Raw genomic sequence first — 17,788 nt, 5'->3', positions numbered from 1 at the left:
GTGTCCAACAGGCGGCGACCTTTCAGCATAGATGAATGCAGTTTTGTTTATTTATTTTGTTGAGTTTGAGGACATTCACACAGAAAGCAGCTTGTGTGCTTTTAGGCTGAACTTGCAGGTTTTGACGGTAATTCAGAACAGACTGAAAGAGCCTATTTGTCGAATGAGCCAGAAGGTCACAAGCAGCAGGGCCATCCAGAGCTTACGGGTAGAGTCGCAATTTAGACACTTTAGGGGAAGATTTTGGGCCCAACAGGACAATGGCAACACAGGAAATGACAGGGAAACAAGTGAAGGGAGGTGAAGCAAAATGGCAGTTTAATATCCTGGGGAAACTCTGGACTTTACGCCCGTTTACATTCCTTATTGCTAAATGCAGGTGTTAATCTACCACTCTCCGGATCTTACATTGGCAGGGTGTGTGTGTGTGTGAGAGAGAGCTACAGAAGGGAAATGTTCAGCAAACAGGGTGGTCTTCCCACGTATTTATGACTGAAAATAAATCCAGTTTACTCTATTGTTTAATGGTCCAGAGTGATGTAATCTTACTGAGTGGCCTAATTACAAGAGGCATGTGGACCTATAATGACAGGCACCTACGAACATGGATTAATTACGGTAAAATAATTAGTTCCATGCCAGCTTTGGTCACTCCAATCAATAAATGGGTTCATGTGCAATAACTGCCACTGTACCCAACACAACAGTACCCACCGGAGCTATATGCATCCTGTATTGGGGAAGGGGGCAGGATTCAGGTATAGTTTACTGACAGGGAGTGGGCAAGCTAAATACAAAATCCCAGCATGCTTTCATTATTTTCTAATATGCCCATATGCAGTCCCCCTCCCCCTGAAAAAAAGTGTCAAAGTGTTATGATCTGCAGTTATATAAATATCCAAACTACATATCCCATGACCCCTTGTACCACGTGCAGAGTCAACTGGAATACTGTAATCCTACACATAACAGCCTTTCCTTCTCTTTATTTAATTTGGTCATACTTGGATGAAATAATTTAATGTCGATGTTGTGGGGAAGAAAAAAAAAAAAGCCTAACAGTGTAGTTTACCATCACAAAAGTCATGTAAATAGACCAAAAACAAAAAGCAAAAAGTTAATTTGATTACACAATGGCTAAAGCACACAATAAGAGAAGATGTTCAGTCCTGTAGAAAAGCCAGTGGCGTTATCCTCAGCAGAGATTCAAGTAGGAGGAGAGAGATCCTTGGTTTCTGTCTGCTTAGTGTTGAAGGCGGTACTGATTCCTAGTGTTTCTGCCCTGGGTGAGTCTCATATAGTCGTGATGGTGTTTTATTTGGGTAGGGGGGTTGGAGGGGGGTAGGGGTTGGAGGGGGTGGGGGGTTGGGTAGAAGAGCTTTAGGGGGCCACTTTTTTGGGGGGGTTGTAAGGCTCCAGGAGCTGCTTGGAGAAGGTGTTGACCTTGTCTGCCCCTCGCACTTCATGGGGCAACAGGGGCAATTTGACAATGTGGAAATCTTCATACAAGTCTTCCATCTGTGACAAAAAAAGAGAGAAATTTTAATTGAGATGACGAAAAAAAAAAAAAGAAAGTGTTCTGAAGGCACCGTTTCTAGGGATACTGGGATGCAACCAAAATGAGGGGCATGGCGGGGGTTAGCAGGGGCCCACCTGATCCAGGTACTTGGACTGGATGTTGTGGCGGGCCTCACACATCTTGCAGGGCCGGTCGGAGTCGGGGAAGACCAGCTGGTTGACGATGATGTTGTGCGTGTCGATGTGGCACTTGGCCAGCTCCTGGATCAGCCGCTCGGTCTCGTACAGCGACAGGAACTCTGCGATGCACACGCAGATGAATGTGGTTTGCTCCTGTGGTTGGGGGTTGGGGGTGGGGGGGGGGGGCAGGTAGATGTACACAGTGAAACAGAAAGGCTATATTATCGCTAACTATTCTACTGTAAGTTTCAGAAAAACCAGGATTTGCGTTTCACAAAGTGCAACATTGCTGATAGCAGAAATCAATGCTGTTATCCAGCCACAATCACAAAGTGTATCCACTTTATCATTTATCATATTTACATACAGACAGTGCCAATAATAATAATAATAATCAGCGAATTGACAAATCCCATCATGGCATTTATTACATGAAATTTTCTTTTAATAGTGGCTGAAATAAAATACAACAATGGGAAAGTTTCCACTCAGTGAATTAGTGTCAGCTTGTGTGTTTGGCGGGCGGGGGGAGGGGTGGACTGACCGGGTCTTTGAACTGCTCGCTAACGGAGCGGATGACCGGCAGCGTCTCCTCCAGCTTGGAGGCCAGCTGGTCCGCGTTCATGTCTCCCAGGCCCAGCATATTACACATCTACAGGACGGAGACACACTTCCCCGTCAGACCCTGGGGGGGCGCCACTGAGCGACCGTGTCCTCAAGATTCAAATCTGTCAACTCAATCGGGCGCTCAAATCTGCTTGCACAGCCCCGTTTACAAAAAAGACTAGGCACACAGAGCTTCGTGGTCAGCCTGGTGGACTGCAGTAGTCTTCAGGCTGCAATGCTAAGAGCAACCTGACTGGAGTTAAGGGTTGGTTCATTGCACTTGATTTAAAAACAATGTATGGTGATGGAATCCAAGCCTCTTTGTTTTCCAGGCTTCGACTGTGTCGACTGAATCCTGTATCTTTCAGTCGCAAATGTGGTTTTACCATTTTGGATGTTATCAGGGGGGCCGTAATCAGCGGTTAAGTTACAATGATTCCAAGGGCCCCGACCAACAGGGGCCCTCAAAAAAATATGAGAACATGGGATTTTGTTGGGTGCTGGGGCCCAATGTGAGATGTTTTTTATGGGGCCCAAAATATCCTGGTGGGCCCCCTGGTTGTTATTGAATGCGGTCTGGCTGAGGTAGACTCCCCACCTGCGAAATGAAGGGACTGATCTGATTCTTGATCTGCATCAGGCGGCCCAGCCCCCGCTCCACAATGGTGGGGAAGTTGAGCAGTCGCAGGGTGTGGCCAGTGGGGGCAGTGTCGAACACCACCACAGAGAAATTCATACCTTTCACCAGCCTGAGGGGCCAATGAGGGAAGAGTGGGTCAGAACAGCAGAGGTGTGTGTGTTTCTCATAAACCTTCTGTCATATGGTCCTCTTACACTAGCATATTTACTCTCAACCACAGCAACACTGCTGCTGAGGACTATCCCACTTCTAAAGGTGCATCAAAGGCTTTTATTTGCTCAGTTTCAGTTTAGAATCATCCTCGCTAAATCATACATTATCACATAACTTTCAGGAGTAATTCCTTTTTCCGTCATTTAACAAGTACACCTCAATGAAGCGAGAGTGTGTTTCAGAAATGGGTGAGGCACTTGAAACCGAATCGCAGAGTGATGTTCCCAGGCACACATCACACCTGGGGGACCTGACCTCATGACCTCTGCGTAGCTCATCGCCTCGTCGATGCCCGGGAACGCGCTCATGGCCTCCTGCATCATCTTCTTCCCCATGCTCAGCATGTTGTCTTCCTCAAAGAACTCGTCCGGTAGCTCGGCCACGCCCAGACTGGGGTCGATCTCCTGCACACACAGACCGAGCGCAAATCCAGGAAGTCAACACGTGACCACGTGACTCTCAGGACAAACTCCCAGCCCCTCAGTTTTTTTTTTTTTGGTTTCTAGAGTCAGGACAGGTACACATACAGGTACAAGTTCTCACTTTACAGTTTTCCTGAGGAGTGATTGACTGCTAGTCTGACCTCATGCTCAGGAATTATTTCGATTAGGCCAACAGAGCAACTTTACTGAAAGAATAACATGCAATTACATATGTATAAGGTGTCATGTATGTATGGAGGACAGGTGCAAGGTTCACTGACCATAGCAAAGAGGTTGTCGTAGCCCTTAACCTTGGTGGGCACCTTGGAGAACTTCTGGTCGAAGGCATCGGAAATATTGTGGGCGGGGTCGGTGGAAATGATGAGCACGCTCTCGCGCACAGCCGTCAACTGTACAGCCAAACTGCAGCTAAACAAGGGGACAGACACAGTCACGGTCATGCAAGAGGAACAGCGACGCCTCTTAAAAGATGCGCTCAAATTCTAATGTGACTGTAGGCTACAATCGTTTGTCCGATCAATGCACCGATTGTAAACTTAACTAGAACTCGAAATGAATAGTGCACCCTACGTAGTTGGACAGCCATATTTGTGTCCAGGTGTTTTGTGATAATTTGCTTGTTATAAATACATTTAGGCTGCCTTTATGACATATTGCTTCAATCCGATAAACTGCAAACGCAAAGTACCAGCTGTCACGAAATAACGTTTTTATGATAATAGCCCAAAATACAGCTTGTTAAAAGATAAGTAATGTCACGTCATAAGCCTGCGCAGAGGAAAACTACTATGTAAACATCCCGGTGAAACAGATAGCATTCCACAAAAAAAAAAACTGGTTATCAAAGACAGCCATCAGACATTTTTTTCGGCGATCTTTCCTTTTTACGCCAACACTTTTTGGGCAAAATCCTGAATTTAAAGACGGCTCGCTGTGTCCATTGGCTAATGTAGGGCGTCTAGCAGTGGTGACTAGACCAGCTACGTGGAAGTGTGATGAAATCGATTTTAATCTCAAGCAAAACCCCACCTGCATGTCGTTTTGCCAACGCCGCCTTTGCCACCCACGAAAATCCATTTAAGAGATTTCTGTTCTATGATATTTTTCAGTGTAGGTTCCAGCGGCTCTACGTCAGGCGCATCTTCGAACTCTTCTTCTAATGACGCTGCCATTTTGAAACCGGGGTCACAATGTTGGAATATACCAAAATGAATTCCAGGGGGCGACAGAGAAACATCATATATTGTAAATGTGAAAACATCGCAGGGAAGCTAACACAGCTACCACAGATATAGTTCGGTCGGAGTGACTTACATGAATTTTCGATTGCCACCGTATTATTTAATACTTAATTATTTCAAAATTGTTTATTGCGTTGCTGGTTCTACCTGAATGTTTTATTTTGGCGATAAATGTATTTCTTATTGCATCCTATATGCATTGGTAAATATGAAATGTGTACAGATAACTAGCGCGATAAATATATATTGATTGCGAGTGTATGCTTCTTTTTATTTATTTTTTTTCATTAACTTTGTATTGCTGGAAGCTTTTTTGTTTTAGTTTGTATGAGGCGTGAAGCATATGCATGGCATAACAAGTAGTTTCACATATCAAGGAAGCCCATACACTTATTTTTGTTTGTTATGGTTATTTTGTTTGTCGGATTGCAAGATGTTGTTTTCATAAATGGTTTTTTGTAATCAAACCAGTTGCAACAAAAACAAAGAAATCAATAATGAAAGCGAGAGCAGTGAAAACAAATTGGATTATTTTTAAAGACAGATGGTAATTGTCACGCAACGTATTTTCCTTGAGTAGAATTGACCCATTTGGACCACACTTCACATTTTTGTACGATTTGTTTGTGGCGTTTTGGGGCATCCTCCCTACTGACTACCCTTAACCACACTGATCTGAAAACTGTCATGAGGAGGGCAGTCGCTTCCGTGTGTTTTTGCTGCACTTTAGCACTTAAGTTCTTCCCTTAAGACATTTGTTTACGAGGCCTGCATTGCTTGCAGATTTGGAAAACATCACAAAAGCGTGTAGACACTGTAGCTGGCCAGAACTGGACTTTGAGAAGTACATGCCATGGAATTACAAGCATGGTGAACTCCCGGTAATTTCTGTTTAAACCAGATAAACGGGCTCTGGACTGCCTAGCTAGCAACTGTCGCTTACCACAACCAACTTCCATATAAACCCAGTCCAATTGATTTTTCTCAGTGCAGTTGAGCAGACACCGTTCATATCAGCCTTAAATGGTCATCCTGTGAAAAACAAATTATTCACAGTTCTACGTGATCTCATTTGGCACTGATTCGCTGTACTACAAATACAGTTATATCCAGGTTGGTTAGAAGGGGCTTCACAAAACCGATTCATTGGCTGAAAGCCCACCGGAACTATGTAGAGCCCTTTAAGCTAACATATAGGTACTTCCGGTGTCAGCTTTCCCCCCGCCTAACTCTTTCCGCCGTAGCAAGGAACTTGCTGAAATCAAAGATGGCTGACTGTAAGAGAATGAAAATAAACTTCTAGAAAAACAGATTAATGCTGTGGGTTACTTTCCTTTGGTCGACAATAGATTCGGTTAATCCGCCACGCGGATATTTCTACAATTAAACGCGCAAACGTATGTGCTTAATTATTTCTAAGTCAGTCTTTCGAAGCGAGCGGACTGGACCAGTACTTGGCTTTCCAGCGTTACCTAACTTGCTCAAGCCATTTCTTTAGCTTGTTGCTAGCTACTTATTCATACGACTCGTCCGTACAGGTGGAAGAGCTAGGTACCATCCAGTAAACTTTAAAGTCCTTGTGACCCCTAGCATAGCTAAGGAGCTGTTTATATGACAGTGATATTTTGCTGGCGATCTGCTTATAGAAGCTAGTTGGATTCGTTATAAGAGTGATAGTGAAACATTAAGCAGTTGCAGTGAGTACGACGTGGGATTCGGGTGGGGTCGTTCGTTGTTTAGCTGGCTAGCAAGCTCGCTGGTTGTTGTTGGCGAAGCCAAGGAAACAGTTGAAAACGGAAAAAAAAAACATTCTGGATCTTACAAATTCAACTGGATTCTATTTGAAGCTTTGAAGAACAACAACAGACAGCATGGACAGGAAACGAAGCAGCGGGAAGACTGGTCAAAGCAGCAGCAGTAGCAGCAGCAGCGGCGGCGAGTCAAGCGGCAACAGCCCCGGCTCGCCTGCTAGTCCATTGGACGCCGGGAAAGCTACTGGAGGCAACGTGTTTGCGAACGACGGCAGCTTTATGGAAATGTTTAAGAAAAAAATGGAAGAAGAGAGAAGGAAAAAGGAGATGGAGCAAGGACAGAGCGATACGAACACTACGGAGGAGGGGCAGTCTACACAGGAAAAGAAGACTATTAGCGTGACCAGCTTTGTAAGGGGTTTGGCAGTAATGTGACGAAACGCAGTAATGTTAACGCAAACCATTTCGAATCAGCCATTCGGGTCTGTGGCGCTAGAATTATGATGCATCGGTGTCAGTGTGTTGAAAATCTAATTCGGCCCTTGGTAGCTGGCAAATTTACTCAGTGATGCATATGTAGCGAATAATGCTATTTTAATTGTATCAGCATACCAATGGGTTGAAAAGCCAACTTGGCAACCGTGGTAACAAAATGCAGAATAATATCGTACTATACGCAATTAGCTAATGAAACGCTAAACTGAAAGCAACACTTTGGAAATAGCTGCAGGTTGTCATTCCTAAACCGATCTATTATAATGTGAACAAGTGTAGACTGGGCTGTTGCAGTCATACTTGTCCTGGGCGGTATGTCTCTTGTGAGACGGGAGACATCTAAAATGTAGACTGTCGACATTGCCAGTGTGCACCCGAGAGGACACGTATAACGGTTGCAGTCTTCTGTCCCCTAAACCAGGTGGGCAAGCGGAGAGGCGGCGCCAAGTTAGCCCTCAAGACTGGGATGGTTGCCAAGAAACAAAAACTGGATCCCGAGGTATAGCAATATTGAACGTCACATCTTTGATTGCAGTTTTACTGTACAAGCCAGATCGTTTTCGACTGAATACTGAAGCGACAAACAGTCACATGTTCTGTAGAATTATTCATGGAGATGTTTGTGAGTAAATTAGTAATACAAATACAAAGCGTGGATAGGTATCCTCTAAAAAGTGGAATTTATTTTTTATTGAACCTTTTGCAAATGCAGCCTGCTGTTTTAGAACGTGCACCATGTCCTACAGTGTGTCACATTTTTAATTATTGATTGACAGCAGTCTTGTGCTCATAGTTGTTTGTTTAACCTGAACCTGTCCTTTCTCCGTTTCCCCGTTGTTCCAGGTTGAGGCTGGTAAAGGAGACGCTTGGACTAAGTACATGGCGGAGGTTAAAAAATACAAGGCCCACCAGTGTGGTGACGATGACAAAACCAGGCCGCTGGTGAAATAGACTTGCGTCTCCTTCCCGCCCTTTTTGAGGGATACCGCCATGTTCGCCCCGCCCACTGCCCCAAACGGTACCCCTGCACAGGGAGTGGGGGTGGGGAGCACCACTGACTCTTCCTTTTAAAATGTCTGGCTTTCACCTCTCCTTGCAAAACTAAGGAATGGACGGGCTACAAAGTCTTTCCTGTGCATCTCACCAAGCGTAGATCCTGGGTGTTTATTTTCAGTTAAATCGAAAGTTGTTTTTGTATTTTCGAAACAGTCGTTTGTGTATTTTAGCTTTTGATGTTGGTGCAGCCATAGCTGAACTTGAGTTTAATGACACAAAAATACAACTTAAATTTTATTTTCTCTTTACCATGTAGTGTTAATTGGTTGTCCGCATAATTGTAGAATCTGTGTTGTGTCTTGCTCAGTTGACGTTTTTACTATTTTTGTTTAGATCTGATAAATGGTGTAACCCAAATCATTGTGAAGTAAAAACCCCCCCCAAAAAACCAGGTGTGTATTGTGCCTTTAGTGTATGTTCAATTTCAGGTCTGGTGTCTCTGATAGCCTTGTCTGATGTCTGATGAGTTTTTTTTCCCACATACAACATTATATTTTCGAAAAAAATGCGAAAAAGGTGTCTTGTAGGGATTTTAGTGAAAGTTATTGAGATTAAGTTTCTATTTTTGGATCACCTGGAGCCAGTCATTAATTCACAGGCCAGGCATTGGAATCCCTTTGAACTTTATTGTGTCTCCAAAGAAGGCAAGAGAGTGGAGACATCAGGTGAATTTGTGTTGTTTATAAAGAAAGGTTACACGCACTCTTGACGAGGGCGGATCACTGGTAATTAAAAAAAAAAAACAGCAGTGGACGAAACTGAGTGCACAGCCTTTCTTTTTAAGTTTTACTTTAAAATCTCTTGTGCTGCGCCTTGCCAAACAAGGCATGTGTTTTCTTTTTCTTTTTCTTTTTCGCTTTAGGTTTGTATTGTTGCTGTAGGAGTGCTGCAGGTAAAACTGTCACAGTGGAGTCAGAGGCCTGCCAAATGCATCGCTCACTCGTACCGTACTGTAGAGCCAGCCTAAGCCATCACGTATGCACTCTCAGTCCACATTTGGAAAGACTGTGGGAAAACAGAGAAGCCATGATTGCATTGATTTGGTGGAGCGTCAGTGACCACTATAACATAGCCTAAGTGTTAATTGCTTGTTCTGAGCTTTATATTGCATGCACCCTGAACAGGTTGGCAATCTATCGCAGGGCACACACACACACCATTCACTCACAATTTAGAGTCTCCAATTAACCTAACCTGCATGTCTTTGGACTGTGGGAGGACACCGGAGCACCCAGAGGAAACCCACGCAGACGGGGAGAACATGCTGGGATTCAAACCCAGGAATGCAATGCAGGTAAAGTACCTTGCTCTGGGGTACAACAGCAGTGTCGTACCCTGGTATTGAACCTATGACCTTTAGATTACGAGACAAACTCCTTACCCACGTGAATGCAGCATAGCCCTGGTGGGACTCTTCAGTAAAGGAGCTCATTGTTGAACGCAGGCTCAACCTGACAGCCCAGGCATGGCTAGTCGATTGTCTGAGCCCTGTCATCAGGGACTTTAAGCATCGATTGGCTACGGTGAGCGGAAATAGATCTGTGCTCTTCTGTGCAGGCGTGAACTTGACCTGCTCCCGTCTGCTGCTGCAGCCTGCTGATCCGCTGCAGGGAAGATGCTACTTTCACGCAGCAGATCAGCAGCTACAGTGGCAGACGGGAGCAAGTCACGCTCATGCCTGTGAGAAAGAGCACAGGTTGTATTTTAGCTCACCGTATTCGTATCCCTGTCGATGCTTAAAGTCCCTAATGACAGGGCCAGACCTGGGTCAAATACCTATTTGTTTTGGATTCAAATACTTTTCTACGCTTTACTGATCTTGTCTGGTGTATTGGAACCAATGAAATACTCTCAAAAAGTGCAAACCCCGCCTTCTGGTCATACTAGCAGGCTCAATTACGCCAGGCAAGATCTATAGAGCACAGAAAAATATTTGAATCCAAAACAAATATGTATTTGACCCAGGTCTGGACAGGGCCCAGACATTCAGCTAGCCATGCCTAGGCTGTCCTGTTCAGCCTGTGTTCAACAATGAGCCCCTTCACTGAAGAGTCCCATCAGGGCTATGCTACGTTCATGTGGATGTCAAGTCTGTATTAGCAGCCTTTGACTGGGAGCCCTCCCAGGGCTAGGGAACATTTGGCTGTTTCCCACTGAGGTAGGCTGGACTCAGTTCAGGGATAGTTAAATTTCTGGAGTTTTTTCATATTTCAGTTTTAGTCTGATTTTGATGGGTCCAGACAGTTTTTTCTGTGTGATGAAGGTTATTTTAGATGCTTAACTGAAGTTTCTCGTGATCTGCTGCCTTCACAGTGACTGGAATAGGGGTGTCAAAATGGCAAAAAAAAGTGTTCCTGTCACTTTTCACAGCTGCTTTTAGACAGCCTAGACATGCTGAAATGGTGGCTAGTTGTCTTCAGATGGGGTTCCAGGGTGCCAGTTCACCTCCAATCCTGGGAGTGAAGAGTCCGAGCTCCCCTGGTTTCCGTGGTGTTTGTGTCCCCTGAGTGCTTGCAGGGCTACTATTTGCTGTTACAGAATGACATGCCTATAGCCATTTTATATTACACCATATACTTTGTATGGGGGAATAATTATAGGCAGTTTCCTCTTGGTGAAGCAGAGGCAGTTGCTGATTCAAGATGGGGTGTAGAGGGGGAGGTGTACTATTGACTGCTCTGATCTATTACTATAAACATGTTTTCTAACAAGCTGTGCGTACGGTAAATAAGAGAAGTTTGAGTCTGGGATTGAATTTAAAGGCTGATGACCTGCCAACTGAGCTAGGGGGCACTCACAGATTTATGGTTTATCGAAAAAATAAAAATAAAATACACTTCATTAGGCAGAGAGAATTCTCCCCATACAGTGACCAGGCAAACAAGGTATATCCGTTTAAGAGCTTTATTTCTGCAGAAAGAGTACAGCACGTACACACAGCAAAGTAAATATGTTTGAACCGAGGGGTACAAACGATACTAATACATGATTGGTTTTGCCCAGAGTGTGAGAACATGACTCGGCCAATGAGAGATGTTCAACTTCACTCCTTGACTTTGTCTGACCTTTACAAAAAAAAAAAAAAAAAACTGCAGTTCAACTGTTGTTATAATGATTGTAATTATTGTAGTATTCCTGCAGTATTATGCAATAAGTGCGCGCACACTTATTGCATAATAAGTGCAGTATTCCTGCACTTATAATGCAGTTTCACTACTTCATGCCCAGTACACATGAAGTATAACTCTTTTGTGCAGCATTTTAACCACTGCACTGCACTGCATTGTGCTTCAGTTTAACCGCAGCATAACTTTGCTGTAGCTGCAGCAGCATTTTGTGAGGGGAGTGCTCTCCATTCATTACTGATTGTCTGCAAATCTACTCCCCCTTTCTTCAGTAGCCCTCACCCTCAACTGTCGTCAGGTTTGCTAAGGTTTATGAAAAATAGTTTCATTTCTTCTTTGTTTTGAATTTTTTTCTTTTTCTTCTGTGACCTGTGTCCTTCAGGCCTCAAGTAAGTACCATTCTGTAAAAGTTCTGTTTGTCTTTTTATTCATTTTTTTATCATTCATTTCCCCATTCCCCCCCCCCCCTCCAATGGTTCTTATACCCTCCCCAGTAAGTATTCATCTCCCTATTTCTTCTCTTTCCTCTGAAAAACAGGAACAACTCTCAACCATTTACTTATGTTGTTTTTCAGAGAAAGGAGCATTTTCCATTTTTTTTTTCTTTTTTTACTTTTAGGGTCGAAAAGGTTGACAAAAAACACATGGGTATTTGGTATTATTGTAATGTAAATTTGACTGGCTATCAATGCTAGACTTTCTCATTCAAACCCAGGAGGAAAGCCACTCTGCAAACTCTGGATCCCAGCTCTTGTTTGCTGCGGCAACTGTGCGTGTGACAGTCCAGAGAGGATTTGGTTTGCTGACCTGCAGTCCTTAAATACTGTGCCAGACGTTCTGGAAAGTGTTTAAACAATACTGTGGGTGTTTTGTTGTTAATAATGTTCCTTTTTTTATGTTGACCGAGTTGCATTTTTATATTGCATTTAGTCTGTCCTACACACAGGCTCCAGAAGATGCACATAAACCACATTTACGTATGTAAGCTGCTACACAAACCACGTTTCCTGTATTTAAATCAATTTGCACTTAGACAGAATACAGACATGATATGTTGGTTTATGTGTTAAAATAACCCTGTATTTTAGTGGTTAGGATTAGGATTACAGTTTGAGTTATGCTTAGGTTAGGGAAAACCCTTTCCCTGTTTCTGTGTGGCCTTCCTCCAGGTACTCTGTCTTCCTCCCACAGTCCAGTCATTGGTCATCTTGCCCATCTTCTGCACAGCCATTGCCCATCTTCCCTCTCTTCAGACTGTACCTGGACTAACTATCACAAATCAAGGATTGCTCTTACCGTTTGAATTGTAATATGTTCCTGTAGCACGTTCACGTTGCACTTGTATCTCCATCCAGCACTTATGTTGCACTTGTATCGTTAGCTGGATGTTGTAGTTTGTTTGTTTGTAGTTTGTAGTTTGTCGTCACGTCCCCTATTTTGACTTACCATAACTTTCTGACCTAGCCTATGCTTACTGTGTAAACTGGACTTATGTGTTCATGGCTATGAATAAATGTCACATAACAAGCATTGTACCTCATTATACCTGTGTTTTGTAGTTGTTCCAATGGCCTTCAGTGTGTATTTATTGTATGTTGCTTTGGAAATTTTTTTTTTCTCATGAATTTCTATTTTTAAAAAATTTACTGTAATCCGTTTATTTCTTCTTATTTACTAAATGCATCATATTCATCACCCAAGGAAATTATTAAAAAGAAACAATGAGAATTTTCACATTCTTTCACTTTGTACATCAGACTGTAGATGTATGTATTTTGCCTAAAGTAAATGATGTGTGGCCTGCGATTGGCTGCCTGTCCAGGTTGCATTCCTGCCACTCACCCAATGCATACGTGGACAAGTTCCTGCCCTGTGACCCTGACCAGGAATAAGAGGTTTAGATAATAAATAACTATGGAATTAAGATATTTATGTACATACTATTGAATACATTTCTTCATATGTATTGAATTGTTTGTCGTAAATGTCTTACAAAAAATATTTATGTTCATTCGTCATTATGAGTGCTTTTAAACATGACATACAACCCATCTGTATCAAAACATTTAATTTCTTTGTTGCATTTTAATCCCATTTTGACGCAGGACTATAGGCTTATGAATATTGGCATTTTCAAATCAATGAATCTATGTAAAAAAGTGTTTTTTGAATTTTTTTGCAATATTAAACCATTTTGACAAAAGACATAGGCTTATGTATTTTGGCATTTTCCAATCAAACACATTTTTCATAATAAATGTCATAAAAAACATTTCTATTTGTTTATTTCTGCATGGTTATTATTTAAAGTTGATATACTGTGCATTTCTGTAATTAAAAGAGATTTTAGAATTTTTTCACATTTCCCCCCTATTTGGACATAAGACTATAGGCTTATGTATTTTGGCATTTTCCTATCAAACACATTTGTCATCATAAATGTCTTAAAATACATTTTTATTCATTTATTTCAGCAAGATTACTATTTAAACGTGATAAACTATGCATCTATGTAATTAAAAGTGATTTTAGAATTTTTTCACATTTTTCCCCTATTTTGACATAAGACTATAGGCTTATATATTTTCGCATTTTTCAATCAAACACATATTTCATAATAAATGTCTTAAAAATATTTTTATTCATTTATTTCAGCAAGATTATTATTTACACGTGATTAACTATGCATCTATGGTAATAAAAGTGATTTTAGAATTTTTTCACATTTTTCCCCTATTTTGACATAAGACTATAGGCTTATGTATTTTGGCATTTTCCTATCAAACACATTTGTCATCATAAATGTCTTAAAATACATTTTTATTCATTTATTTCAGCAAGATTATTATTTAAACGTGATGCACTATGCATCTATGTAATTAAAAGTGATTTTAGAATTTTTAAACATTTTTCCCCTATTTTGACATAAGACTATAGGCTTATGTATTTTGGCATTTTCCTATCAAACACATTTTTCATCATAAATGTCTTAAAATACATTTTTATTCATTTATTTCAGCAGATATTATTAAACGTGATTAACTATGCATCTATGGTAATAAAAGTGATTTTAGAATTTTTCACATTTTTCCCTATTTTGACATAAGACTATAGGCTTATGTATTTTGGCATTTTCCTATCAAACACATTTTTCATCTAAATGTCTTAAATACATTGTATTTACATTTATTTCACAGGAAAATATTTAACGTGATTACTATGCATCTATGGTAATAAAGTGATTTTAGAATTTTTCACATTTTCCCCTATTTTGACATAAGACTATAGGCTTATGTATTTTGGCATTTCCTATCAAACACATTTTCATCATAAACTGTCTTAAAATACATTTTTATTCATTTATTTCAGCAGGATATTATTAACGTGACATGACTATGTAAAGTGATTAGAATTTACTTTCCTATTTTGACATAGATATAGGTTTTATTGCTTTTCATCAAACACATTTTCATAAAATGTCTTAAAAAATTTATTATTATTCGCAGATATATTTAACGTGATACTATGATCTATGTAATAAAAGTGATTTTAGAATTTTACATTTCCTATTTTGACATAAACTATAGCTTATTTTGCTTTCATCAACACATTTCTATAATGTCTTAAAAATTTTTTTATTTATTTCGCAGATATATTAACGGATACTATGCACTATGTATAAGTGATTAGATTTTCTTTCCTATTTGCATAAGACTATAGGCTATGTTTGATTTCCTATCAAACACATTTCTCAAAATGTCTTAATAATTTATTCATATTTCAGCAGATATATTTAACGTATACTATGCATCTAGTAATAAAGTGATTAAATTTTCCATTTCCTATTTGACATAGACTATAGGCTTATTTTTGCATTTCATCAAACAATTTCATATAAGTCTTAATATTTTTATATTTAGTTAATGAGTAATTATTTCAATCAATGCATCTATGTAATAAAAGTGATTTTAGAATTTTTCACATTTTCCCTATTTTGACATAAGACTATAGGCTTATGTATTTTGGCATTTTCCTATCAAACAAACACATTTTTCATCATAAATGTCTTAAAATACATTTTTATTCATTATTCAGCAGATAATTATTAACGTGATACATAGCATCCTATGTAATAAAGTGATTTTAGATTTTTTACATTTTCCCCTATTTTGACTAAACTATAGGCTATGTTTTTGGCATTTTCCTATCAAACACATTTTCATCATAAATGTCTTAAAATACATTTTATTCATTTATTTCAGCAGATATTATTTAACGTGATTACTATGCATCATGTAATAAAAGTGATTTTAGAATTTTTACATTTTCCCCTATTTGACATAAGACTATAGGCTTATGTTTTTTGGATTTTCCTATCAAACACATTTTTCATCATAAATGTCTTAAAATACATTTTTATTCATTTATTTCAGCAGGATATTATTTAACGTGATTAACTATGCATCTATGTAATAAAAGTGATTTTAGAATTTTTCACATTTTTCCCTTTTTGACATAAGACTATAGCTTATGTATTTTGGCATTTTCCTATCAACACATTTTTCATCATAATGTCTTAAAATACATTTTTATTCATTTATTTCAGCAGGATATTATTTACACGTGATACTATGCATCTATGTAATAAAAGTGATTTTAGAATTTTTTCACATTTTTCCCCTATTTTGACATAAGACTATAGGCTTATTATTTTTGGCATTTTCAATCAAACACATTTTTCATAATAAATGTCTTAAAATAATTTTTATTCATTTATCAGCAGTTTATTTACACTGATTAACTATGCACTATGTAATAAAGTGATTTTAAATTTTTTACTTTTTCACCCTATTTTGACATAAGACTATGGCTTATGATTTGGCATTTTCCTAAACACATTTTTCATTAAATTCTTAAAATACATTTTTATTCATTTATTTATCTTTTCACAAGATATATTAAAGTGAACATCCCATGATTAAGTATTTGAATTTTAATCCTTTTTGATAGCTAAGCTTAGTTTTTCCATAAAATTTCATAATGTCTAAACTTTATATTTTCAGAGATTATTTCACTATTATGCTAGTAATAAGTGTTTTAATTTTCCATTTCCTATTTTGACTAAACTTAGCATTTGCATTTCATCAACTTCATCAAGTCTAATATTTTTATTAGTATATTAAGGCTATGATAAAGGTTTAATTTTACATTTCCTATTGCATACAAGTAGTTTGATTTACACACATTTCATAATTCTTAAAATTATCATTTAAATTGGCTTTTGATTCTATCAAACACATTTTCATCATAATGTCTTAAAATACATTTATTCATTTATTTCAGAGATAATATTTAACAGTATTACACTATGCATCTATGTAATTAAGTATTTTAGAATTTTTAAACATTTTTCCCATTTTATAAGACTATAGGCTTATGTATTTTGTATTTTCCTATCAAACACATTTTCATATAAATGTTTAAAATACATTTTTATTCATTTATTTAGCAGGATATTATTTACACTATTAACTATGCATCTATGTAATAAAAGTTATTTTAGAATTTTTCACATTTTTACCCTATTTTGACATAAGACTATGATATTTTTCATTTTTCTATCAAACACTTTCATATAAATGTCTTAAAATACATTTTTATCATTTATTTCAGCAATATTATTTAACGTGATTACACAATGCATCTATGTAATAAAGTGATTTTAGAATTTTTTAACATTTTCCCCTTTTTGACATAAGACTATAGGCTATGTATTTTGCATTTTCTATCAAACACATTTTCATCATAAATGTCTTAAAATACATTTTATTCATTTATTTCAGCAGATTATATTTAAACGTGATGCACTATGCATCTATGTAATTAAAAGTGATTTTAGAATTTTTAAACATTTTTACCCTATTTTGACATAAGACTATAGGCTTATGTTTTTTGGCATTTTCCTATCAAACACATTTTTCATCATAAATGTCTTAAAATACATTTTTATTCATTTATTTCAGCAGGATAATTATTTACACGTGATTAACTATGCATCTATGGTAATAAAAGTGATTTTAGAATTTTTTCACATTTTTCCCCTATTTTGACATAAGACTATAGGCTTATGTTTTTTGGCATTTTCCTATCAAACACATTTTTCATCATAAATGTCTTAAAATACATTTTTATTCATTTATTTCAGCAAGATTATTATTTAAACGTGATGCACTATGCATCTATGTAATTAAAAGTGATTTTAGAATTTTTTCACATTTTTCCCCTATTTTGACATAAGACTATAGGCTTATATATTTTCGCATTTTTCAATCAAACACATATTTCATAATAAATGTCTTAAAAATATTTTTATTCATTTATTTCAGCAAGATTATTATTTAAACGTGATACACTATGCACCTATGTAATTTAAAGTGATTTTAGAATTTTTTAACATTTTCTACCCTATTTTGACATAAGACTATAGGCTTATGTATTTTGGCATTTTCCTATCAAACAC

The 17,788-nt window shown here is 38.4% G+C and overlaps 2 protein-coding genes across 4 annotated transcripts; one reads left to right on the top strand and one right to left on the bottom strand.

Annotated features, from left to right (window-relative positions):
- Positions 1 to 291: 291 nt before the first annotated feature.
- LOC135243484 (ATPase GET3-like) lies at positions 292 to 4,809 on the bottom strand. Its single transcript, XM_064315358.1, has 7 exons — positions 4,630 to 4,809; positions 3,861 to 4,008; positions 3,413 to 3,561; positions 2,903 to 3,053; positions 2,243 to 2,350; positions 1,654 to 1,851; positions 292 to 1,518 (listed from the first exon to the last, which is right to left on the bottom strand). The coding sequence occupies exons 1-7, from the start codon at positions 4,770 to 4,772 to the stop codon at positions 1,381 to 1,383; spliced, it is 1,035 nt and encodes a 344-aa protein (XP_064171428.1). The 5' UTR covers positions 4,773 to 4,809; the 3' UTR covers positions 292 to 1,380.
- Positions 4,810 to 6,063: 1,254 nt separating this feature from the next.
- Positions 6,064 to 12,875, top strand: LOC135243488 (telomerase RNA component interacting RNase-like). Of its 3 annotated transcripts, none has more exons than XR_010326651.1 (4): positions 6,064 to 7,003; positions 7,509 to 7,586; positions 7,931 to 12,128; positions 12,460 to 12,875. XR_010326651.1 is itself a non-coding variant. In XM_064315363.1 (3 exons), the coding sequence occupies exons 1-3, from the start codon at positions 6,713 to 6,715 to the stop codon at positions 8,036 to 8,038; spliced, it is 477 nt and encodes a 158-aa protein (XP_064171433.1). In that variant the 5' UTR covers positions 6,064 to 6,712; the 3' UTR covers positions 8,039 to 12,875. The 3 variants fall into 3 exon arrangements, 1 of the variants encoding a protein (XP_064171433.1); XR_010326650.1 differs by having other exon boundaries at positions 12,438 to 12,875; XM_064315363.1 differs by having other exon boundaries at positions 7,931 to 12,875.
- The last annotated feature ends 4,913 nt before the right edge of the window (positions 12,876 to 17,788 follow it).

This window comes from Anguilla rostrata, chromosome 17 (assembly GCF_018555375.3).
Source record: "Anguilla rostrata isolate EN2019 chromosome 17, ASM1855537v3, whole genome shotgun sequence".
NCBI classification, from domain to species: domain Eukaryota; kingdom Metazoa; phylum Chordata; class Actinopteri; order Anguilliformes; family Anguillidae; genus Anguilla; species Anguilla rostrata.
The sequence above is the reverse complement of the archived record's forward strand: the minus strand, read 5'-3'. Positions and strand labels throughout refer to the sequence as shown.